Source organism: Kogia breviceps, chromosome 5, assembly GCF_026419965.1.
Source record: "Kogia breviceps isolate mKogBre1 chromosome 5, mKogBre1 haplotype 1, whole genome shotgun sequence".
Lineage (NCBI taxonomy): Eukaryota > Metazoa > Chordata > Mammalia > Artiodactyla > Physeteridae > Kogia > Kogia breviceps.
In genome coordinates this window covers 66,291,560-66,317,108 of record NC_081314.1, presented here as the reverse complement: position 1 = coordinate 66,317,108, position 25,549 = coordinate 66,291,560, and the positions used below count along the sequence as shown (strand labels likewise).

The 25,549-nt window shown below is 40.5% G+C and overlaps 1 protein-coding gene across 4 annotated transcripts in view; it reads left to right on the top strand.

Annotated features, from left to right (window-relative positions):
* The window catches only part of MCF2L2 (MCF.2 cell line derived transforming sequence-like 2), a 239,805-nt gene that overhangs the window by 79,315 nt on the left and 134,941 nt on the right, over positions 1–25,549 (top strand). For all 4 annotated transcript variants that reach the window (XM_067034104.1, XM_067034103.1, XM_067034105.1 and 1 more), the window contains 5 exons: positions 4,090–4,206; positions 6,480–6,629; positions 17,966–18,090; positions 18,690–18,804; positions 19,242–19,361. In XM_067034104.1, the coding sequence (XP_066890205.1) occupies positions 4,090–4,206; positions 6,480–6,629; positions 17,966–18,090; positions 18,690–18,804; positions 19,242–19,361 (627 nt within the window). The remainder of the gene's footprint in view (positions 1–4,089; positions 4,207–6,479; positions 6,630–17,965; positions 18,091–18,689; positions 18,805–19,241; positions 19,362–25,549) is intronic.

Here is a 25,549-nt window from a genome sequence, read left to right as displayed (position 1 = left end):
ACTGGTGAACATAGATGCAAAAATCCTCAACAAAATACTAGCAAACAGAATCCAACAGCACATTAAAAGGATTATACACCATGATAAAGAGGGGTTTATCCCAGGAATGCAAGGATTCTTCAATATACGCAAATCAATCAATGTGATACACCATATTAACAAATTGAATGAGAAAAACCATATGATCATCTCAATAGATGCAGAAAAAGCTTTTGACAAAATTCAACACCCATTTATGATAAAAAACCCTCCAGAAACTAGTCATAGAGGGAACTTACCTCAGCATAATAAAGGCCATATATGACAAACCCACAGCCAACATCATCCTCAATGGTGAAAAACTGAAACCATTTCCACTAAGATCAGGAAAAAGACAAGGTTGCCCACTCTCACCACTATTATTCAAAATAGTTTTGGAAGTTTTGGAACTACAGTCTGTCATACAGAATGAAGTAAGTCAGAAAGAGAAAAACAAATACCGTATGCTAACACATATATATGGAATCTAAAAAAAAAAAAAAGGTTATGAAGAACCTAGGGGCAAGATAGGAATAAAGACACAAACCTACTAGAGAATGGACTTGAGGATATGGGGAAGAGGAAGGGTAAGCTGGGACAAAGTGAGAGAATGGCATGGACATATATACACTACCAAATGTAAAATAGATAGCTAGTGGGAAGCAGCCACATAGCACAGGGAGATCAGCTCGGTGCTTTGTGACCATGTGGCGGGGGTGGGATAAGGAGGGTGGGAGGGAGGGAGATGCAAGAGGGAAGAGATACAGGTATATATGTATATGTATAACTGATTCACTTTGCTATAAAGCAGAAACTAACTCACCATTGTAAAGCAATTATACTCCAATAAAGATGTTAAAAATAATTTTTTTTTACCTCTAATTTTGGCAGAGATGTGAGGCAAACAGGCATTTGCATACTTTGTTGTTAGGAATGAAGTTGGTAATGACCAATATGAAAGACCAATTGACAGTATTTATCAAAAATTAAAATGTACATACTCTCTGACCTACCTATAAGAGTTATTCTGCAGGTACCTCATGCACATACACAAAGCTGCATATATAATGATATTCATTACCAAATTGTTTGTAATAGTAAATGATTGGGAAAAAATAATGCCCAGCAACAGGGAGTTGGTTAAATAAATTATGGTCTACCCAGTCAGTTAAATATTATGCAACCATCAAAAGTGGTAAGGTGTGGTACAACCACGGTGGAAATAGTTGGCAAGTTTTTACAAAGTTAAACATATACGTGCCCCATGACCCACCCAAGAGAAATGAAAACACATTTCCAATAACAGATGAATAGATAAAGAAATTGTGGCATATTCATGTAAAGGAATAATATTAAGCAATAAAGAAGGAGTGAAGTACTGAACATGCAACAACATGGATTTATCTCAAAAATATTCTCTTGAAAGAAAGAAGCTAGACACTGAAGTGTATATATTCTGTGATTCTTTTTATATAAAGTTCAAGAAGAGGCAAAACTAAGCTATGGTGATAGACAATTTAAACAGTGGCTGCTGTTAGGGGTGGAGATAGTGGAGACCAGAAGGAGGCCTAGGAGAACTTTCTGAAGAAATATTCTACATCTTGGTTAAAAAGTGTTACATGTGTGTATACATTTGTCAAAACGAATTGAACTGTACCCTTAAAATCTGTGCATTTTATTTATGTAAATTATATCTCAATTGAGAAATGAAAAACAGAAAAAAAATAAGATAAATATATAGTGATATAGAAAAGTTTCTAATATATTTTTGGTTTTATTATTCATTGAGTTGGAAATAATTTTCAACTCATAGAAAAATTTCAAGAATAAGAGTAAAGGGACTTTCCTGGTGGCGCAGTGGTTAAGAATCCGCTTGCCAATGCAGGGGACATGGGTTCAAGCCCTGGTCTGGGAAGATCCCACATGCCATGGAGCAACTAAGCACATGCGCCATAACTACTGAGCCTGCACTCTAGAGCCTGCGAGACACAACTAGTGAAGCCCCCATACCTAGAGCCCGTGTTCTGCAACAAGAGAAGCCACTGCAATGAGAAGCCTGTGCACCACAACAAAGAGTAGCCCCCGCTCACCACAACTAGAGAAAGCCTATGCGCAGCAATGAAGACTCAATGCAGCCAAAAATAAAATAAATAAAATATATTTATTTTTAAAAAAATTTAGGAGGGAATGACAGAGATGAATTCAGGTTTGTTTGTTTTTTTCCCTTTCTCTTATGTTATAAAAATAAAATTTTAAATACCCAAACTCCTTTCCATAAGTGAAGGAGAAAGGCATGGAACATGGAGCCTGACAAGGTTAACATAGTGATATATAGAATGAAATCCCACTAAACTTTAAGTTCCTTGAACGCAGGGCTTTTTGTGCTTACTTTTATCCCTCAGAGTCTGGCAATTATTAGAAGTTCAATATGGATATGTTGAATGAGTCAGTCAATTTTGTTTTACCTGTAGACTTTGGGGGTCTAACTTATATTCTTTTTTTTTTTTTTTTTTTTTTTTTTTTGCGGTATGCGGGCCTCTCACTGCTGTGGCCTCTCCCGTTGCGGAGCACAGGCTCCGGACGCGCAGGCCTAGCGGCCATGGCTCACGGGCTTAGTTGCTCCGCGGCATGTGGGATCTTCCCGGACCGGGGCACGAACCCGTATCCCCTGCATCGGCAGGCGGATTCTCAACCACTGCGCCACCAGGGAAGCCCTAACTTATATTCTTTTCATCCCAAAGTGGATTTATCACTTGACTAATACTATATAATAATAGAAAAAAGCCTATATTCTCATGTCCTCTGACCAAGAATCTGTTCTAAGAATGTACATGTTGGATATGACATGGTAAAGTCATTGCTGCCACAGGAAGAAATGAGGGGGAGGCTTTGAAGGAAGAAGTTTATAATACTCACAGTTCAAAATAATCAATGACTGAAGAAATATAAAGTCATCAGTTAAAGGCTACAAAGGGGGGTGTGTTTCAGAGATGAGAGTGAGTAGGGGTATGATATTGTCCCTGCTACAGAGAGCCGGGACTGCTCCCTGGGCAGGACTACTGCAGTGGAGTAGAAAGGGACAGATTGGAGTATGTCATCCTCCTCTAGATATCTATCTGGGCATTTGTTCATCAGCAGGCTTGTTAATTTATGAAAACTCACTCACAATCACCTCCAAACTTTCTCCACATGAAATAAGTTGGTGGCACATCACCATCCCTCATAGAAGGGGCATCGGTGTAGTGAATCTTCTTAGTCCGTACTCCTCAATAGGTCCTTGTGTTCTAATTTATTTTGATATTCACCAGCCCACCCTTTACTGGAATTTTCATTGCAGATTTTTAGGTCTCAGTACAGCGTTTGCTTTTGGTGGCTGAAGGGTATACTTTAGCCTGGGAACTTTTGACAAAAATTTACCTAAAGCAAGACTTGACTTCTAGGCAGCTTAGAACTGAGCTCACTGACTCAAGTCACAGTTTTTTTTGTTGTTGTTGTTGTTGTTTTTTTTTTTTTTTTGTGGTACGCGGGCCTCTCACTGTTGTGGCCTCTCCCGTTGCGGAGCACAGGCTCCGGACGCGCAGGCGCAGCGGCCATGGCTCACGGGCCCAGTCGCTCCGCGGCATGTGGGATCTTCGCGGACCGGGGCACGAACCCGTGTCCCCTGCATCGGCAGGCGGATTCTCAACCACTGCGCCACCAGGGAAGCCCCAAGTCACTGTTTTGTTGCAGGCTGTTCAACACTGCTATTCCTCACTCAAAGGGGGAAAATGGAAAGAGTTACTTACTGGTTGAAGTAACCATCTTTGGATATAAATGCCTGATTAGGCAAAGTTGAAGTACTATTTAAACAACAGTAGGGACTTCCATGGTGGTCCAGTGGTTGAGACTCTTCGCTTCCATGTCCCCTGTGCGGACAGGGGACATGGGTTCGGTCCCTGGGGGAACTAAGATCCTGCATGCTGCATGGCGCAGCCAAAAAATAAAATAAAATAAATTTTTAAATTAAATAACAGAATCTAGATGAGCTACTTAATTATCTGTGAGTAATATATTGGGTTTTTTCTGTTTTAGATCGTTATGTTAAACTCCGTTTCTGACCTTCATGACTACATCGACAAAAGCCAACTGACAGAGGACTTAGGGGGAACTTTGGAATATCACCACAGTCAGTGGATAAATCATCGAACTGTAAGTACCAATTTATGTGCCCTTTTCAGTGTCCCTCCTGGTTTTCTAGAGACAGGAGACCTAGAGATCAACTGTTGGGCAGTCATTGTCCATGACTACCTAACATCAGGAAGGTTGGGTTTTCTAAGCAACAGGCTGGGGGAGGGACAAGGTGCAAGGATAAAAGCTAAGGCTTCTCTTGCTGATTACCTTCGTCTTGGCTCATTTTCTGGTATGGGGGTTTGGGGGGGCTTGATTTAGGGTGCACCTGGGGAGTTTGCAAAATACCTGCTATACTTAAGAGAATTTAATTTACTTGATCTTGGATGGGTCTCAGGCATTAGTGGGTCACAAAACTCTCCAGATGATTCTAGTGTACAGACAGACTAAAACCCACCAAGTCAGAAGAAGCTGCATTTAAATGTTGCCACCATTGCATCTTATCTGAGCTCAGGGGAGTTACTAAAACCTCTCTGAGTTTGTTTTCTCTCCTGCAACTAACACAGTGGATTTCAGCTTGGGGCAATTTTTCCCCCAGAGGACATTTGTTGATGTCTTTAGATAGATGTTTTTTATAGTCATAACTTGGGGAGAGGGGTGTTACTGGCATATCCTGGGTAGGAGCCAAGGATGCTGCTAAACATCTTATAATGTACTAGACAGCCTCCCACAATAAAGAATTATCTGGACCAACATATCAGTAATGCCAATGGTAGGAAACCTTGGACTAACAAAAGCTACCTGAAGGTCTGATATGCAGAATAAGTGATAAAATGTCTATGAAAGCATCTGAAATATAGTGTTTTACTTTTTCCTACTTACTCATAGTGATGGTTATTATGCTAAACTAGAAGGGTCAGGAATATTAAGGAAAAAGTGAGCTTGAAACTCAGCAAATAATGTTTGTCTATATAAAGTTGTCATTCCCCTTTCCCTGCTCTTCTAGCCCCATACCCTTGAGAAGATTAGGTTTTCTAGGCAAAATCAGGAGCTGCTTTCACCATCCTGAAAACACCTTGCAGTGTCAGCACACCTCTCTATCTACTCACTTTGGAAACATGTTGTTCAGCATTTACTGATGAGGACTTCCCTGGTGCCGCAGTGGTTAAGAATCCACCTGCCAATGCAGGGGACATGGGTTCAAGCCCTGGTCCGGGAAGATCCCACATGCTGTGGAGCAACTAAGCCTGTGTGCCACAACTACTGAAGCCTGCGTGCTTAGAGCCCGTGCTCCGCAACAAGAGAAGCCTTTGCAATGAGAAGCCCACACACCACAACAAAGAGTACCCACACTCTCTGCAACTAGAGAAAACATGCACACAGCATTGAAGACCCAATGCAGCCAAAAATAAATAAATATATAAATTTATTTATAAAAAATTTACTAATGAACAAACACCTCAACTACATTTGATTAAGTAGGAGAATTCACCCTGTTTTAGAGTGTAATGTTTTCTTTTTGGTTTTGTGTATAAATTTATTTATTTTATTTATTTATTATTTTTGGCTGCATTGGGTCCTCACTGCTGTGCGTGGGCAGAGACAGTTGCGGCGAACTGGGGCTACTCTTCCTTGCTGTGCGCGGGCTTCTCTTGTTGCAGAGCACGGGCTCTAGACATGTGGGCTTCAGTAGTTGTGGTTTGCAGGCTTCACAGAGTAAACAGGTGATTTATCTAAGGTCATATGGCCAGGTAATGGCAGAGCCAAGACTAAGGCCAAGCTTTTTTGAATCACTCTATTAGGGGCAGGTCCTCTGTACAATTCCCAATTAGTGATTATAATAATCACCAATTACTAATAATCACTAATCAGACGCATGGAATCAAGTTATTTTGTTTATTGGACTCGCCACAGGAAACCTTTGGCTTTCCCCTATTTCTAGGATGACATTTCCAGGCTTTACACCTGATTCTCTTAGTTCGTTCTGTTATATTTGTAAGGTACTCATCTGTGCCCAAGATCCTTTCAAATTTGCCATTCCTTTTGATCCTCAGAAAACTCCTGAAAAAGTAGAACAACCATTGGTTGAATCCTGCCTTCTTTCCTTCCTTACTGTCCTAGTAATATGATCTTGGCCAATTTACTTGACCTGCTAGAGCTTCAGTTCCCTCTTCTATAAAATGGAGATAAAATGCCTTCCACTCTAGATTATTGAGATGATAGACAAATGTATAGCACAAAGTACAATGCATGGCCTATTTCGTATACTCAGGAAATAGTTCCCCTGTCCTATTGAGAGAGCATATTGGTGAATGTTAATCCCTCCACACTGTTATGATTGTCTGAACTTCCAGGCCATTGAAAACTTTGCTCTGGCGTTGAAGAGCACTGCTCAGATGCTCCAGACTTTTGGGGCCTGCCTAGCCACAACAGAACTGCCCAGAAGCATGTCATCCTCTGAAGACCTTCTCATGTCCCACACAAGGCAGCAGGGCAAGTTGCAGGTGAGTGGTCAGTAATCTTTCAGAGGCCAGCCTATGTGTTGGCAGATGGTCAGCTTCCTGGAGAGTGCTGGGAGCAGAATTAAAAGTTAGGCCCTCTTCTTCCCACTTCTCCAGTAACTTGGCAGCCACGAATCATCTTTAATCTTCTAGATAGGCAGTGTGTAAAGAGGAAAATCTCTTAATGAGTGGGTAGTACATGTGAAATGATTGCAGGTTGTGAGAAGCAGCCCCTTAAAAGGGAACTCATTCCAGCTTTGTGCTGGTGAGACAAGGTATGTGAACATCCCTTCAAGGTCCACACTCCTGTGATCTTCTCAGGACACAACAAGATACAATGGGCTGAAATTGCAGGGAGGAAGGGAGGGAGGGATGGGAGTCGACTTTTGAAGCATAAGCTTTCCTGAGGCTGTTGTGAAGTTTGGGGGCAGACTAGTAAGCTGATTTATTGCTTCACTCTCTTAGGGATGTGTCTTTTTATTTGGGGACCAATATGAGAAAGAGAACTATGAAAGGTACTCTGAAGTGGGTTTAAGGAAAAGCACCTACTAAAGGATTCATAAAAACATGAACCTGCTGGGAAGGCAGCTTGGCAGATTCTTTTAGGCCATGCAGTAAAGGGAAGTCTTCTCAGGGCTTACTGACTAGGTGTTAGCCACTTTCTGTCTCCAGAAACAGACCAAGTCTATTATTTTGCAGGAGACCAGAACTCAACAGGGCAGCAAAGCAAGGATTGGAAGGTTGATATGATACATTGTAGCATTGCATTTATACTTGCTGTGTTGAGCTTAAGAGGAGCTGAACTCTTTTATCTGTGACCCAAAATTTGCAAAAACTTTGCTTTGCTAGGTGATTGATTTTTTATTTATTCAGCATGTATTGACGACCCACCACCACATGCCAAGAAAGCAAACAAACAAAATGCAAACTCAAGGAACTCATAGTTTAGTTAGGGGAGTCAGAGTCTAGTAGTTGAGGCAAATTAATTCTTCCATGTGTCAGGGACCACTGTTTAATTCTATCTTTAAGGGTCTTGGTTACCAAAAAGAGTTCAAAATGTATTCTCAAAATTACTCTGAGTAATCAAAAGATCTGGTTTGAAACTGTAGAAGCCTGAAAGCATCCTGGAATTTTCCCTGGAAATGCCTCCGAGAAGCTTGACCATTTTCTTTGCCAAACATATTGGCCAAGTTCACCTCCCATGTTTCTTGGAAGAGACGGCATGGGGTGTGAAAGGCTGGGTCAAGGGTGCCTCTTTGAAGACTGCTAGAAAAGGGTTGGTGATCCACGCCCACAGGTCACAGACCACAGGAGCCTACAGAGCAGTCAGTTAGTATATAGGTGTGATGTTGAGCATCAGAGTTCCAGCCTGGGCTCATGAGCAAGTGTGTTCTGTGCCTCATTCCAAGAAGGGTTGGGAGACGTTGCAGAGCAGAATCATCAAGATGACATTGTGGCCAATCAGGGAGGCCTCTGGGGAAAAGGTGAAAACAAATTGGATTTTAGATGAGGATACATATCTGAGGGGTAAAACCAGCCATTCAGATCCTGCTGTATATGCAGTGAGGGTTCCCAGGGAAGGCAGATGAGTGGGTGTTCTGTCATCTCTACACAGGCCAAGAGTTCCACAAAGGGAAAGGGAAGGAAAGAACCAGTCTCCAAGATGGAGTAAGGTCATTTTCTGCTTCATGGTGGCCAGCTGTTCTTGGAATTAAAACACTATGTATGTAAGTCAAATTTGACTTCTTTGTTTCATATCATATAAATTAGAAGCAAAAATTCCAAAATCATTAAACTAGGTTTAGATTTTTCCTTTTTCTCATCCAAAAAAGCTTTAGAGAGAGAAAGAGTTTATATTACAAAAAAGGAATACTATTTAAACTTTTATGAATAACTTAGTAGTTTTTGTGATTATTTTACATAATTTTATCTTTATTTTTATTTGAGTATTTTCCTATTTTTTAAAACCAAAGTTTCTATAGATAGTTGAATTTTTTTATTCATTTGGAAAGCATCTTTTCCAAGTGAAAAAATAGTGTAAGATTCATCCTCAGAACCCTGAACTTTTAAATCTATTTAAATATCTATATAAGTTACAGTGTATGATTTAAGGCTTCCTCCCAGCCCAGAGAGTTTTTGTCTGAACAGCACAGCATTAAGAGATTTGGTTTGATTTCTTCACTGCCTTTCTCTAGGGGATCTTTGAGAGCCCTTATGTACTTCACATAAGTACATAGTTGCCTCTGCAATCAACCAGTCCCATACAGGATAAACCCTAGGAAAACACACAAAGACATATTAATCAAACTAACAAATATTAAATTAAATGAAAAAATACTAAAAGTAACAAGGGAAAAGCAAAAAATAACACACAAAGGAATCCCCATAAGGTTATCAGCTGATTTTTCAGCAGAAACTCTGCAGGCCAGAAGGGAGTGTCAGGATATACTTAAAGTGATGAAATAGAAAAATCCATAACCAAGATTACTCTACCCAGCAAGGATCTCATTCAGATTTGATGGAGAAATCAAAAGCTTTACAGACAATCAAAAGCTAAGAGAATTCAGCACCACCAAACCAACTTTACAACAAATGCTAAAGGAACTTCTTTAGGCAGGAAACACAAGAGAAGAAAAAGACCCACAAAAGCAAACCCAAAACAATTAAGAAAATGGTAATAGGAACATACATATCAATAATAACCTTGACTATAAATGGATTAAATGCTCCAACCAAAAGACACACACTGGCTGAATGGATACAGAAGCAAGACCCATATATATGCTGTCTCTTGTAGAGACCCACTTCAGACCAAGGGACACATACAGACTGAAAGTGAAGGGATGGAAAAAGATACTCCATGCAAATGAAAATCAAAAGAAAGCTGGAGTAGCAATACTCATATCAGATAAAATAGACTTTAAAAAAAAGACTGTTACAAGAGATAAGGAGGGACACTACATAATGATCAAAGAATCAATCCAAGAAGAAGATATAACAATTATAAATGTTCGTACACCCAACATAGGAACACCTCAATACATAAGGCAAATGTTTACCATCAAAAAAGGGGAAATTGACAGAAACAAAATAATAGTAGGGGACTTTAACACCCCACTTACACCAATGGATAGATCATTCAAACAGAAAATAAATAAGGAAACACAAGCTTTAAATGACACAATAGATCAGATAGACTTAATTGATATTTATAGGACATTCCACCCAAAAGTGGCAGAACACACTTTCTTCTCAAGTGCACATGGAACATTCTCCAGGATAGATCACATCTTGGGTAACAAATTAAGCCTCAGAAAATTTAAGAAAATTGAATTCGTATCAAGCATCTTTTCTGACCACAACGCTATGAGATTAGAAATCAATTACAGGAAAAAAAACGGTAAAAAACACAAATATATGGAGGCAAAACAGTGCACTACTGAACAACCAAGAGATCACTGAAGAAATCAAAGAGGAAATTAAAAAATACATAGAAACAAATGACAACGAAAACACGATGACCCAAAACCTATAGGACTCAGCAAAAGCAGTTCTAAGAGGGAAATTTACAGCAATAAAATCTCACCTCAAGAAACAAGAAAAACCTCAAATAAACAATCTAATCCTACACTTAAAACAACTAGAGAAAGAAGGGCAAAGAAAACCCAAAGTCAGTAGAAGGAAAGAAATCATAAAGATCAGAGCAGAAATAAATGAAATAGAAACAAAGAAAACAATAGCAGAGATCAATAAAACTAAAAGTTGGTTCTTTGAGAAGATAAACGAAATTGATAAACCTTTAGCCAGACTCATCGAGAAGAAAAGGGAGAGGACACAAATCAATAAAATTAGAAAAGAAAAAGGAGAAATGACAACTGACAAAACAGGAATACAAAGAATTATAAAAGACTACTACAAACAACTATATGCCAATAAAATGGACAACCTTGAAGAAATGGACAAATTCTTGGAAAGGTACAATTTTCCAAGGCTGAACCAGGAAGAATTAGAAAATATAAACAAACCCATCATAAGTAATGAAATTGAACCTGTAATTAAAAATCTTCCACCAAACAAAAGTCCAGGACCAGGTGGCTTCACAGGCGAATTCTATCAAACATTCAGAGAAGAGCTAACACCTATCCTTCTCAAACTCTTGCAAAAAGTTGCAGAGGGAGGAATACTCCCAAATCTATTCTACGAGGCCACCGTCACCCTGATACCAAAACCAGACAAAGATATCACAAAAAAAGAAATTTACAGACCAGTATCACTGATGAACATAGATGCAAAACCCTCAACAAAATACTAGCAAACAGAATGCAACAACACATTAAAAGGATCATACAACATGATCAAGTGAGATTTATCCCAGGAATGCAAGGATTCTTCAGTATATGCAAATCAATCAATGTGATACACCATATTAACAAATTAAGGAATAAAAACCATATGATCATCTCAATAGATGCCGAAAAAGTGTCTGACAAAATTCAACACCCATTTATGATAAAAACTCTCCAGAAAATGGGCATAGAGGAAACCTACCTCAACATAAGAAAGGTCATATATGACAAACCCACAGCAAACATCATTCTCAGTGGTGAAAAACTGAAAGCATTTCCACTAAGATCAGGAACAAGACGAGGATGTCCACTCTCGCCACTCTTATTCAACATAGCTTTGGAAGTCCTAGCCGTGGCAATCAGAAGAAAAAGAAATAAAAGGAGTACAAGTTGGAAAAAAAGAAGTAAAACTGTCACCGTTTGCAGGTGACATGATACTATACATAGAAAATCCTAAAGATGTCACCAGAAAACTACTAGAACTAATCAATAAATTTGGTAAGGTTGCAGGATACAAAATTAAGGCACAGAAATCTCTAGCATTCCTATACAGTAACAATGAAAAATCAGAAAGAGAAATTAAGGAAACACTCCCATTTACCACTGCAACAAAAAGAATAAAATACCTAGGAATATACCTACCTAAGGAGGCAAAAGACCTGTACTCAGAAAATTATAAAACACTGATGAAAGAAATCAAAGATGACATAAGCAGATGGAAGAATCAATGTTGTGAAAATGACTATACTACCCAAAGCAATCTACAGATTCATTGTAATCCCTATCAAATTACCAATGGCATTCTTACTAGAACAAAAAAGTTTACAATTTGTATGGAAACACAAAAGACTCTGAATAGCCAAAGCAATCTTGCGAAAGTAAAAAGGAGCTGGAGGAATCAGGCTCCCTGACTTCAGACTATACTACAAAGCTACAGTAATCAAGACAGTATGGTACTGGCACAAAAACAGAAATATAGATCAGTGGGACAGGATAGAATGCCCAGAAATAAACCCACGCATGTATGGTCACCTTATCTTTGACAAAGGAGGCAAGAATATACAATAGAGAAAAGGCAGCCTCTTCAGTAAGTGGTGCTGGGAAAACTGGATAGATACATGTAAAAGAATGAAATTAGAACACTTGCTAAAGTAACCATACACAAAAATAAACTCAAAATGGATTAAAGACCTAAATGTAAGGCCAGACACTATTAAACTCTTAGAGGAAAACATAGGCAGAACATTCTATGACATAAATCACAGCAAGATCCTTTTTAACCCACCTCCTATAGTAATGGAAGTAAAAACACAAATAAACAAGTGGGACCTAATGAAACTCAAAACGTTTTGCACAGCAAAGGAAGCCATAAATGAAAAGACAAGATGAAAAGACAACCCTCAGAATGGGAGAAAATATTTGCAAACAAAGCAACTGACAAAGGATTACTCTCCAAAATATACAAGGAGCTTATGCAGCTCAATATCAAAAAAACAAACAACCCAATCCAAAAATGGTCAGCAGACCTAAATAGACATTTCTCCAAAGAAGACATACAGATGGCCAACAAACACATGAAAAGATGCTCAACATCACTTATCATTAGAGAAATGCAAATCAAAACCACAATGAGGTATCACCTCACACTGGTCAGAACTGCCATCATCAAAAAATCTAGAAACAATAAATGCTGGAGTGGGTGTGGAGAAAAGGGAACCCTCTTGCACTGTTGGTGGGAATGTAGATTGATGCAGCCACTATGGAGAACAGTATGGAGGTTCCTTAGAAAACTAAAAATAGAACTACCGTATGACCCAGCAATCCCCCTGCTGGGCATATACCCTGAGAAAACCCTAATTCAAAAGGACACATGTACCTCAATGTTCATTGCAGCACTATTTACAATAGCCAGGACATGCAAACAACCTAAAAGTCCAACAACAGTCGAATGGATAAAGGAGACATGGTACATATATACAATGGAATATTACTCAGCCATAAAAAGGAACGAAATTGGGTCATTTGTAGAGATGTGGATGGACCCAGAGTCTGTTATACAGAGTGAAGTAAGGCAGAAAGAGAAAAACAAATATCGTATATTAACGCATATATGGAGAATCTAGAAAAGTGGTACAGATGAACCTATTTGCAGGGCAGGAATAGAGATGTTGATGTAGAGAGCGGAGATGTGGGCATGGAGTGAAGGAGAGGGGGAGACGAATTGGGAAATTAAGATTGACATATATACAGTACCAAATATAAAATAGATAGGTAGCGGGAACATGCTGTAAAGCACAGGAAGCTCAGCTCTGTGCTCTGTGGCGACCTAGATGGGTGGGATGTGGAGTGTGGGAGGGAGGAGATATAGGTATACATATAGCAGATTTACTTCATTGTACAGCAGAAACTAACACAACATTGTAAAGCAATTATTCTCCAATAAAAAGAAAGAAAACGTTTCACACAAAAGGTTATACATGAATGTTCATAGCAGCATTATTCATAACATCCAAAAAGTGGAAACAGCCCATATATCCATCAACCGATGAAGGAATGGATAAGTAAAATGTGGTATATCCATACAATGGAATATTATTCAGCCATTGAAAGGAATGAAGTACTGATGCATGCTACAATATGTATGAACCTTGAAAGCCTTATACAAAGTGAAGGAAGCAAACACAAAAAAGCCAAATATTGTATGATTCCATTTATATGAAATATCTAGAATAGGTAAATCCACAGAGAAAGCAGGTAGATTAGTGGTTCCTGGGAGCTCAGAAGAGGGGGAAATGGAGAGTGCCTGCTTATAGGTATGGGATTTCTTTTGGGGGGGGTGATGAAAATGTTCTGGAAAAAAAACATGGAATTATACACTTTAAAATGTTGAATTTTATGATATATGAATTATATTTCAATTAAAAAAAGAGATTTTGGGGCCCTAAGACATCAATAAAATAACCACCAACCTATATAGATATGTACTTTCTTCCCCTGTTTTTGATGGCCTTGCATAATTCTTTCTCAGCAAAACAGCTCTCCCTATTGTCTTTTTCCTTGCTGGTTTTGGAGGCAGCTCACAGAAGCAGGCAGTCTCCCTCTTGCATCTCAAAGAGGGTGATTCTCACTTCTCTGTCAGTCTTATTTAGACCAGAAACATGGAGCCTTGGCCTTTGGCTCTCAGATGCTTTAGTCAACTAAGACACTGTACCATGTGTTCATTTAATTAGGATAAGACTCCTATTTTTTGTTGTTGTTGTTAAAATAAGAAAGTTAAAAGAGCCATAGGCCTTTTTCTCATCATGCAGGAGGAGAGGAAAGTGCCAGTGGTCCTTCAGTTATGTGACAGATCAATCTTTACAAATATGAATACTTAGTATTCAGTATTTGTTCCATTCAGTATTCATTCAGTTTTGTATTCAGAGAGGACAATTCCATCAATACTACCATGGTAACAAATAATCAAGAAGGTAATCAATAGAATTACAAGTTATGGGACTTCCCTGGTGATGCAGTGGTTAAGACAGGTCCGCCTGTCAATGCAGGGGACACAGGTTCGATCCCTGGTCCAGGAAGATCCCACATGCTGTGGAGCAAGTAAGCCCGTGTGCCACAACTACTGAGCCTGTGCTCTAGAGCCCGTGAGCCACAACTACTGAGCCCGCGGGCCACAACTACTGAGCCCACACGCTGCAACTACTGAAGCCCGCGCACGTAGAGCCCATGCGCCGCAACAAGAGAAGCTACCATAATGAGAAGGCTGTGCACTGCAGTGAAGAGTAGCCAGCCCCCGCTTGCCAAAACTAGAGAAAGCCTGCGTGCAGCAACGAAGACCCAACGCAGCCAAAAAATAAATTAAAAAAAAATTTTTTAAATGAAAAGCTTTTAAAAAAACTTTTGCTTTTAAAAAAAATTACAAGATATTTTCATAGGCCCTAGCAATAATTTTATAGTTTTAAGAGTTTTTAAAGATGCTTTGTTCAAACTCTACTTGCAGTAACTCTACATAAGTTAGAAAGAGGTAGGCAGAGAGGTCTCGTTTTTGCGCAGGAAGACAGAATTGGAATTCTTATGAATACCAATAGGTATTTCAATAGATACAAAATACCATAGGGTATTTTGATGTTAATACCCTAATAATCAGTGTTTTTATCTAGTTTTATATCACAGGGAGATCTCTCTCAGCAGTTACTGAGGAAAGGAGGTGTCTCATCTCTTTCAAGGACTTTTTTCTCTAAATTGTGAAGATTTGCATTTTAAAGGCCAGATTCTGAAATTCATTAGTCAACATTATAAACAACACAAGATAGTAGAGCTAACTTTTAATGGCAGATAGAGGGTAAGTATTAAAAGTGGAATAAGGAGTATAAAGCATTCATGTATTCTCTAGGCTCTGACTGATTGTTTTACTTCACGCCTTACCTCCACACCCAGCCCATGACACAATCGAGCACAGGGCCTGGTATGTAAAAATAGTTCTTTATAGTAAATACATTTTAACTGAATGAATATGTGTCTACATTCATGCTTACCCTTGTCACAGAAAAGAATTCCTCCCAGAAAATTTAAATTCTTTTGACACTGAAGTAGTCCCCAGTGCCTTGCTAAGTAGGTCTTCTTCTGACCAACTGCTTGTTTCCATAATGATGGAGCCATAATGATGAGTACACACTCGGACAGCCCTACCAGTTGTTAAAAGAATTAAAGATTTATATCCCTTGAGAGCTTCATTCTACCTCCCTGGCCCATTTCCTAGGACCCACAAGACCTCCTCATGATTCTGGCAACCCTTTAACCCACTAAAAGATTCTGGCCCATTTCCTAGGACCCACAAGACCTCCTCATGATTCTGGCAACCATTTAACCCACTAAAAGATTAAAACCTGGACCACAGTCGGCCTCAGGACTGTTTGAGCATTTCACAAACTCCATTTTGGGGCTGGGCAACTTACCTTTATGCTGTTGAAGTACCATAGTTCCTTATTCTTTCCCTCCATGTTTATGGCAGATTTTGGTAACCCTACTGAAGCTGACCATGTGGTCTGGTCCCAAAGTGTAACCAGGTTACAATTTTTCCTTGTATTTTTTAAAATTTATTTTTGGCCATGCTGTGCAGCATGCAGGATCTTAGTTCCCCAGCCAGGGATCAAACCTGTGCCCCCTGCATTGGGAGCACGGAGTCTTAACCACTGGACCACTAGGGAAGTCCCTTTCCTTGTATTTTTAACCATGTAAAGGAAATACACAGTGTATGACATCACTTACTAAGATTCATCTTTTCACTCTCATATACTTTCCTCACATTCTGCAGCTGTTTGGCTGTATCTTTCTTCCAAGTTTCCCCTCCCAATGTCTCCTTCTTGCCCTAGCAAGATGCTTCTTCTTTGGTCCCTCTATCTTTCCTCCCAATTCTGTATCACACATCCTGTGTGTGTGAGTGTGTGTATAAATATATATAAATAAGATAATGGCTAATGCCACACGACTGCTAGAATGCTGGAAGCTTAGAAGCAGTTAAGAAACTGAGTAGAAAAGCTAAGACCCTTTTTCATGGGGAGGAGGAGGAGGGAAAAGCTAAGAGCACTTACTAATGAGTGCTTTTTTTCTCCCCCACCATATCTTATTTGTCTTTATCCATCTGCAATGTAATTTCTTTTAGACCATTTTTAATTCATCCAACCTACAAATATTTAACGAGCACTGATGAGATAAGAAATGAGGGCTGATACCTGAGAGTGGAGAAGAAGGAATATGTCCAGTTACCAGGCAGGCATACCAGTCAAGTGGCCGACTTGGGGCATTACCTGGAGAGGACAGAGCCACAGGGGCTGTCCAAAGAATTTTGATCAGAGGAGTCAAATCTATCATCAGCCAGATCTTGGGACAAGTTTGAGGCTGGGTATAGGTAATGGAAGCCTTCAAATGGGTGAATATTGGAGTGGGATGGGAGATGAGGCACAAAGGCATAAGGTTGAGAGGGCCTGGATTTCTGTGTGACTGGAGTGGAGAGTATAAAACTGCTCCCACAGAGAATGAGTTCTGCATCAGTGAGACTGGAGATGGCTGGGCCTGGAGAAAGAGATTTAGTGTTCATGTGCATTGAGGAGATTGTTTTGTAACTATGGGCCTATTCTTACCTTCAGGGCATACCAAACGAGCATCCTGAGTGACCCAGGAACAAAACCCAAAACTCTCAGCAGCAAAATTCTAGGCCAGGCTCCACCCCTTTTGGCTAACCTTATGCTTAATGCTCAGGGCATTGAGACACCACCTGTATTATGTGAGTAGAGGACTAGAGCCACTGGATTTGGAAAGAGATAGGCTGACATCTTCCCCAGTTGCAATGCCCTAAAGTCCCTATGTAAAAATAGGAGAATAGAATTGCCTTGGAAATATGAATCTTTCCTTGTCAAATTGAAATTGCTGCCCATCTCTGCTGAACTTTGATAACTGAACAAGGCCACACTCTGGGGCAGGACTGCCAGGTGTTTATTGATGAGACCAGATGAAATTTTTTTTTATGGTCAACTAGCAATGATTACCTTATTATTGCATGGTGTTTTCCAGCACTTAACATTTGATATCTGTCATTTACTTGTTTCTGGTCACTATCTTGGATTAAAACCAGATTTTATTAACTAATTGTTTTTAATTTACAGCAACTTGAGATACACACAAAAACTTAACAGTTGTTGCTTTTGGAACGGGAAAGTGAATGGGCTGTGGACACAGACTTGATGTTTTCAATATGTACCCTTTTGTATATTTTGAATTTTGTATCGTGTATGTATTACCTATTTAGGAATAAATTAATCAATTTTAAAAGCTATAGCTTGACTTCTTTAGCATTTAATTTGCTACATAATAAAAATATACTGAGCTACCATTTTCCTCACCTCAAATCTACCTAGAATTTGCTTTTTATTTATTTTATTTTTTTTTAGAATTTGCTTTTAACTCCTTCTAAGAGAGACTGTATTTTCCTTTCTCTAGGATGAGCTAAAATTACTTGGAAAGCAAGGGACCACATTGCTGTCATGTATTCAAGAACAAGCAACCAAAAGTCCCACCAGCAAACTCAGTCTCAATGAAGCTGAGAATGTAGCTACCATGGAAAGGTGAGTGAGAGGGGTGGAATCTGCTTTTTCAGGAGAGAATACATAGAACCAGATGATCTGAAACAACCAAGAACAGATTGGAACAGCTGCTTATGGGTCTTGGTGGGGTCACGAATGAAGAATATTTGAGATAATGAAGGAAAAACCATGGTATCCTTCTGGCAACCATTTGCAGAGACCTTTTTATGAGAATGGCATTCCCTCTTCCTATGATCTGCTTTCATCCCAGGATGTCAAGGAAGATGGTAGTATTTACTGAGCTTCATTGCCAAATAACCATAGTTTGGTTGGGTGCTGTGCTTTGCACACCTGTCTTCTTAGGTGGAAAGAAATAGAGAGAAAGGTAAGGTTACCTGGGGTACGTTTTAAAGCATAGCAGCTGCATCTGAAGTGAAGTTTCTGCCTAGTCCTAAGGATGTCCTGATTAAAAATGGGAAATGTGGAAACCAGCTGAACTAGGAGAAAGTCATAGGTGACACAGACTTCATAATAAGGAGATTATCACAATTAATAACACTGACTAAAAACATGGGTGTTATCTCCATGAGCCTGTGGAAATGAATGCTGACTGCATGCCCTTTCTTGTTCTTTCTTGACAGGTTATTAGTTCAGTTGAATGAAACAGAAAAAGCCTTTAGTCAGTTCTGGTCTGAGCATCACCTGAAACTTAATCAATGCCTACAACTACAGCACTTTGAACACAATTTTTGTAAGGTATTATTTTCTTGTTTAATGAAACTTCCGTTATGTTTCAGTGACTTCGGGTGCTCTCTTCGCCCTTGAACTCTGGGCATCGGGCTTTCCTCCCCTCCGCAATTCAGTCCCCTCCTTATATCTTTGATTCCTCTTCTCACCTTTTCAGTGGGTAGCAATGTACTAGAATCCCATTTTCCTGTTGGCATACATGGTATTTCAGTGATGGTTTACCTTCCTTTTTGATTCAGTGTAGCTTTAATATTCCATCCACATGTGTCTCAGCACCCTCAGCTTAATCTGAAAGCTGATGAGCTGTAGAAAAAAAAAAATCTATATAGATACACATATGTCCTGAATCCTTTTTGGATTTTCAAGTTGTCTAGAGTATAACAAACCTATACCTCCAGATGGGTGTCCATTGGCTTATGTCTGGGCTTTTCTAATGTGTCTTGTAGGTTAAGCTTGCCCTGGACAACTTGTTGGCAGAGCAAGCAGAGTTTACAGACATCGGAGACAGTGCGATGCGTGTGGAGCAACTTCTTAAGGAATACAAAAAACTGGAAGGAGAAGGCCAGGTTTGTTTTTTTGCCATTTTTGTGGACTAGGAAGAGGGTCACTGTGGATGGTGACAGATCATGGCCACTCATTATTGCTAGAAGGTTGCCGAAAGACACAGTAATGCCCAAATCCTGCCTTTTCAGTGACCTCGCGCTCACCCCAGGTCTCCAGGGAGATATGCACATTAACAACTATGAGGAATGATGAGGGCAGTGAGAGTTCTGTTAAGGCTGCCAGAGCACCCAGTTGAGGCTGGAGGCTTCGGTGGGGTGAGAGTTCCAGGTGGCCCTGCCCATTCATGGAGTGACAGACTAGTGGGGGAAAAACAGGAAGTAAGGTCACACTGGGTATGTTACCCACTGGGCCAGAGGTTGGGGCAGGAGTTGGTGGTAAGGAGGGGAAACTTTTAAAGGGCAAACCAGAGAAAAATAACTAGTTTTATAATAGGCAAGATGGGGGAAAGGGGGAAATTGGTCCACATTAGTTCTGTTGCTACAGAGAGTTGGCAAAGCTTTCTGCTTTCTCATGCTGAAAGAGTTGTAAATATCAAACTTGTAAAGGAACTTGAAAGGAATATATGTTTCAGATTCTCATACCAGAGTTAAACAGTTTCCCAGATCTGTACACAAATCAGCACTTAGGAGTGAGTCTATCTTAAGTCCTTACAAATTTGGCTTATTATGAATTTAAGAAAACCCAGTCATCTCTTTCCAGAGAAGTTCCTTTCTGCTTTTCTTTAATTGGGTTCTCTATATTTTTGTCTCTTGGGAACTAAGTCTTCTATGGTTACCACTTCCTTTCTGAGCTAATCTAGAGGTGTCTTTCCTCTAGATTATGGTAGATGGTAATTTTGTAGTACTAGAAATTTGCTTCTCAACGTGTGATCCTCTGGCCAGAAGCTGTCACCTGAGTGAGAACTTATTAGAAATATGGGGAAATCTCAGGCCCCACCTCAGAATCAGAATCTGCATGTTAATAAGATCCCCAGGCGTTTGACACACACATTAAAGTTAGGCTTTTGACACTCACATTATTGTTAGAGACATACTTCCCCAGAGAATAGTAACAAACGTTAACCAAGCCCACTCTGGCTTTAAGAGCTGTCAGTTATGAATTCTGAGCTGGAGGTGCTTTTGCACATGCATGAACACACAGACCCACCTGTGCACCCAGACTCTCAGCAATCCCATTCTTCCCTGGTGAGCACTCCTCTTATTGATGATCGTTGACAACTAAATGCTTTAGTGCTAAAGGCATGAGTCATCAGAAGTGTTTATTAAACAATGAAAAAAATTGAATTTCATGTATCTGATAATTATATATCTCAGAGGCTCCAAGATAGTCCCAGTTCTATGCAATTTTAATCTTTTTCAAGTGAACTCCTTATTAAATGTAGATGCTGTGTATTTTCATTTACATACATTCATATTTGAGGAAAAATACCTCATCAAGCCCAGTACCTTTATTTTTGGTTTGATAAATATGGTGTCATATATATATATCTCACCAAGGTAGCTACTGACCTACCAGGAAGGTACTCATTCATCACCAGGTATTCCTTGTCCTAGATTCTGTGGCTATAGTGGCAAACCAGACCGTCAAGACCCTGCTTTCATGGAGGTTACATTCTACTGGGGAGAGACAGACAAGTGAAAAGTAATCAACTAAATAATCATATCAGATAGTGACAAGTGGGATGAAGAAAATAACAGGACATGATAGAAAGTGACTGGGGGGGTTGCTACTTTAGTAGTTAGGAAAGGCCTCTCAGACCTTTGATCTGAGATCTGTATAGCCATGCAAAGATTTAGGGAATAGCAGTCAAGGCAGAGGAGCTTCAAGTACAAAGGTCTTGAGGTGGGAACGAGGCTGGGGGCCCAAGGAATGTGAATGGAACATAATGAGACAGGAGAACACAGGTGGGAGCAATGGTGGTGAGGACTGGATTTTATTCTCAGTGGAACGGGAAGCCATTGGATGGTGCTCTGGGTTGGGTTTTAAATACTGGGGGTGGATCTGCATGACAGCATTCACATCTTCTCTTCTGCCCACCTCCTTGGACTTGTGATCTTTGGTACATACTTTAAAAATCTCTGACCGGAGGTAGGGGCAAAACCTATGGTCATGGGGCATCTTTCACAGGCAGCATTCCTAAACAGCTGGGCTAACCTACAACCCACAGAGCCCAGGCAGATTGGTTTTACCCATCCTGTGCCTTGCTTACCCTGTTTTTTACTTATTTGCTAAAGGATGCAGTAGACCTATTCCTCTGCCTTTGGGTGAACCAAATAAAGCTATCGTATCATAACCAGCACTTTTTAAACATGTCTTCACTCAGATTTGTAAGCGGCATTGTTTCTTCAAGTGATATGGGCTTGGCTAATCTTTCCATTTGTCCTGTAAAGTGTTACAGGAAAAAGGTAATGTTTGGGTAGAAGCCACCAAAACCTGCTTGAGGTTTGTCCTTCACTCAGCACCCAGGGGTCAGCTTCCCTTTCAGCAGAGCCACACACTGATTTCTGGGTTGTTGCCAACCCCTTACTCTGTGCAGTGGCATCATCCTCATGGGTAGGCTCTGAGCCAACTCACTAACCAGAGTGGAGCCTGTTCTTTTACCCTCTTCTGGTTTGAGGGTTTAATCGTCTTTTGAGTGCTCATCTCTAATTCTGAGAAACAATGGTTCCAGTACCCTTCGTACTTCTTTAAAAGCAGAATTTTCTATAGGGTTTTGGCTGTAAGGTATACTGGGACCTTTGCTGATCGGCCAACAAGGAACAGACCAGGACAAAACAGGGAGACCCAATCCTTTCTCAGCCTTGACATCTCCCTCCAAGGCCAGGGGCCAGCAGTTACACTACTGTGTCCAAGAAGGCATGGAACCTAGATCATTAACCTCCTAGGGATGTAATCTAGCTGGAGGGGCATGACTTTTTTTTTAAATGGAAATTTTCAAGCACGCAAAAAAGTAGATTGACGAGTACAAGGAACTCCCATGTGTCTACAGCTCAGCTTCAACAACCATTAAGTTTCTGCCTTTCTTGTTTCACCTGACCCTCTTCCACATGCATTCCATTCCTATGCCATTATCTGTGGGTCTGTCCTGGGTTCCTTGATACAGCAGTATCGCCCCTTCTTCACCATTTTCTTCCAGAATAAACATGTCCAGCTTTCATCTGTTACAGCAATAGAGTCCTGGGGGAAAAATAAGCTGCTATTACAATAAAGGTTTCTGAATTACATGTTGCAACTTGACCAGCCTTCTGAAATTTTTAGCATCTGAAAGATGCCAGGCAGGCTTATGATCAGAGTACCTGATTTCAGCCATTTCTTTCTCATTATTTCTTTTTACTTTGGAGGTTTTGTTGCCTGATTATCTTGAGCAGAAGCTATATAGACTGAAAAATAAAATGCAATTTGGAGATTTTACAGTAAAGTTCTTGGCAGCCAACTGAAGGATTTGATAGTCATTAATAATAATTACTGCATTAATAATAATGGGCAGCCATTATTCTAGCAGATGTGGGGAGGCCACATAGGCTGGAAGGTGGCAAGACACAGGCTTTGGAGTTAGAAGGATTCAAATCCCGGCTCTAACAGCTACCAACTGTGTGACCCTAGTCAAGTTTCTTAGCCTTTCTGAACATACCCTCTCATCTGTAAAGTGGGTAATAATTCCTATCTCACAAGAGTCCCTGGGAAGATGAAATGAATAGATGATGTATAGTAAGGACTTAGAGAGTGCCTGGAACGTAGTAGGTGGTCAGAGCTTAGAAGCTATTATTATTATCCATTCATTTCAGTATAGTAATTTTCCAGCCATCCGGTGGTGAATTCTGTATTGTATTTATGGATCTCTTCCCAAAATCCATTTGGACCTGTTATGGACATCTTTCCTCCAACATCTCAAGAGTTTTAAGAACAATTCTGAAGGGTGAGATGCTGCATGCCGCAGGGACGCAGCTGTGACTGCCACAGGTACCCTGGGGAGCATCCTGTGCTGAAATTCCCCAGGTCCAGAAAACTTGTGCTATTCTTAATAAATTAGGCAGCTGGAATTTAAAAAAAACAAGAATCAACAGAGATTTACTGGCCAAGTTTTCATGTTTCTGTATTTGACTAAAGTCAGACAGGTTCAGTTAAACAAATGAGGTCTCTAAGCTCAGGCAGGACAAGCACAGCCATTTTTCTCTGTGTGTGTTGGCTGCAGCCAGATTTTGGAGCCAGACTGCTTGAGTTTGAAGCCTGGCTCTTCTCTTTCCTACCCGGGTCACCTTGGGCCATTGTGTCTCCACTCTTCTTTTGTAAAACAGCACCTACATTAAAGGTTTGTTGTGAAGAGTAAAAGGAATCATTGATGTAAGCATCTGAAACAGTACCTGGCATATAGTAAGCTCTCAGTGAATGTTAGATGTTTTTGTTAATAACAGAGGTGGTGGGGTAAATTCTGGGCTGCAGAATATTTCCTAGGTTCAACCTTCAGTGACTGAGCAGTTCTAGTAAGAGTGTCTCATTCATTCTTATATTCATTCTGCAAATACGTATTGATCTCCTACCATACCACATACTGCTCTGAGTTCTGAGGACACAGCAGTGAGCAAAAAAGTCAAAAATCACTGCCCAAGGAATTAGCATTCTAACCTCCTTTGAGCGATGGTGACCAAGTGCGGCTGGGCCTTTGCTGTTTAGAACAAGTGCACTGAGTATTTATCCCTGAGTTCTTTTAAATAGCCACTGCTTGATTCATGTCTTTTTATTCCCATATCATTACTCCTTTTTTTGTTTTGCACAACAATCATTTGTTCTTAAGTACCTAATATGTGCTGTGTATTATTTAAGTTGAATGAGAGCTGGTGCATGCCCACAAGGGTCTGTGGCATAGTGTGGGCGATAGATAACTGACCACAACGTAGTCAAGTTCATGCTCTGATCAAGAAAGGCCTAGGGTGTTATGGGAGCACAGAGGAGGGGCATCAAAATAAAATGGTGGAGACTGAGGACGTTTCCTGAAGAAGATGAACTCTGAAGGGTGATTTGGAGTTAGTTACAGAGTAGTGTGGGTACACGGTGGGGTGGGGGGAGTAGGGGAAAGGTAGGGGAAGAGGTAGGGGGAGGGGTGATGGGGAAAGGATGGGGTTTTCTAGGCAGAGAGAGCAAGTAGAGAAGGCATGGAGGCCTGAAGCTGCCTGAATATTTGGGGGACTACAAGGGAGTCATTAGTCCAGTTACAGCAGAGGATGGGGTGACAGAGTGAAGGAGGAGGAGCCACAGATATGAGCCAGATAGTGAAAGGCCTTCTGTGCATTGGTCAGGGGTTTGAACTTCTTCCTGAAGACAGTAGGGAACCAGGAAAGGATTTGAGGCTCGGGAGTGATGTAGACAGGAAAAGGCGTCGTGATGGAGTTGCCATTTTGTCAGTAGTGTGGAGCGTGATTTGAAGGAGAGCCTGAAGGAAATCAAGGAGACCAGCTGTCCCAGTCAGAAAGCACCAAGGTCTGAACACACAGTGACAAGGAGGTGGTAGGGAAGGGCTGAGTTCAAAACGGATTTAGAAGGAGGTGTGCTCTGTGGGGCTTGGCGAATGATTGACTGGGTAGGGGGCAGGGGTTTTGAAATTGTTGAAATCGTACACCACTGTAAATTAAGAGAGGGGCAGGTTGTCATCACCTGGAGTCACCATGTTTCCTAGTGTTACTATAAAAAGCTAAACCAGGGCACATGTGGCACCTTGCATGCTCAACCTGGTCAGCAAGGGTGTGTGTGGGCCTTCTGTCCTGGAGGCCTTTGGGGAACGTGGCAGTCATCTGTCTTGACTCAAGTCAGTGTTGTTCACACAATTCTAGCCAAGCAGACCACTGCATCCCCTAGTTCGTTGGTTCATTTATTCTTTTATCTTATTGACCAAATACTTATGGGATGCCTACTAAGTGATCTCATGGAGCTCATGTATTGGTGGGCATATGGGTGGAAGAGAGAGGAATCATACATTAAAGTAGAGAAAGAAAATACTTTCAGGTAGAAGTAAGTGCTGTTAAAAAATGAAAACAAAGTGAGGGAGAGGGCCTGGGAGGGGCTGAGCTAAGAGCTTACACCTGGGAGGAGCATCTCAGGGAAGGGTGCTGAGATAGGAGCTGGTTTGGTTGCCAGCCTTGTTACAGCCACACCTCTTACCTGGATTACTGCAGTAGCCCCCTAACTGGTCTCCTTG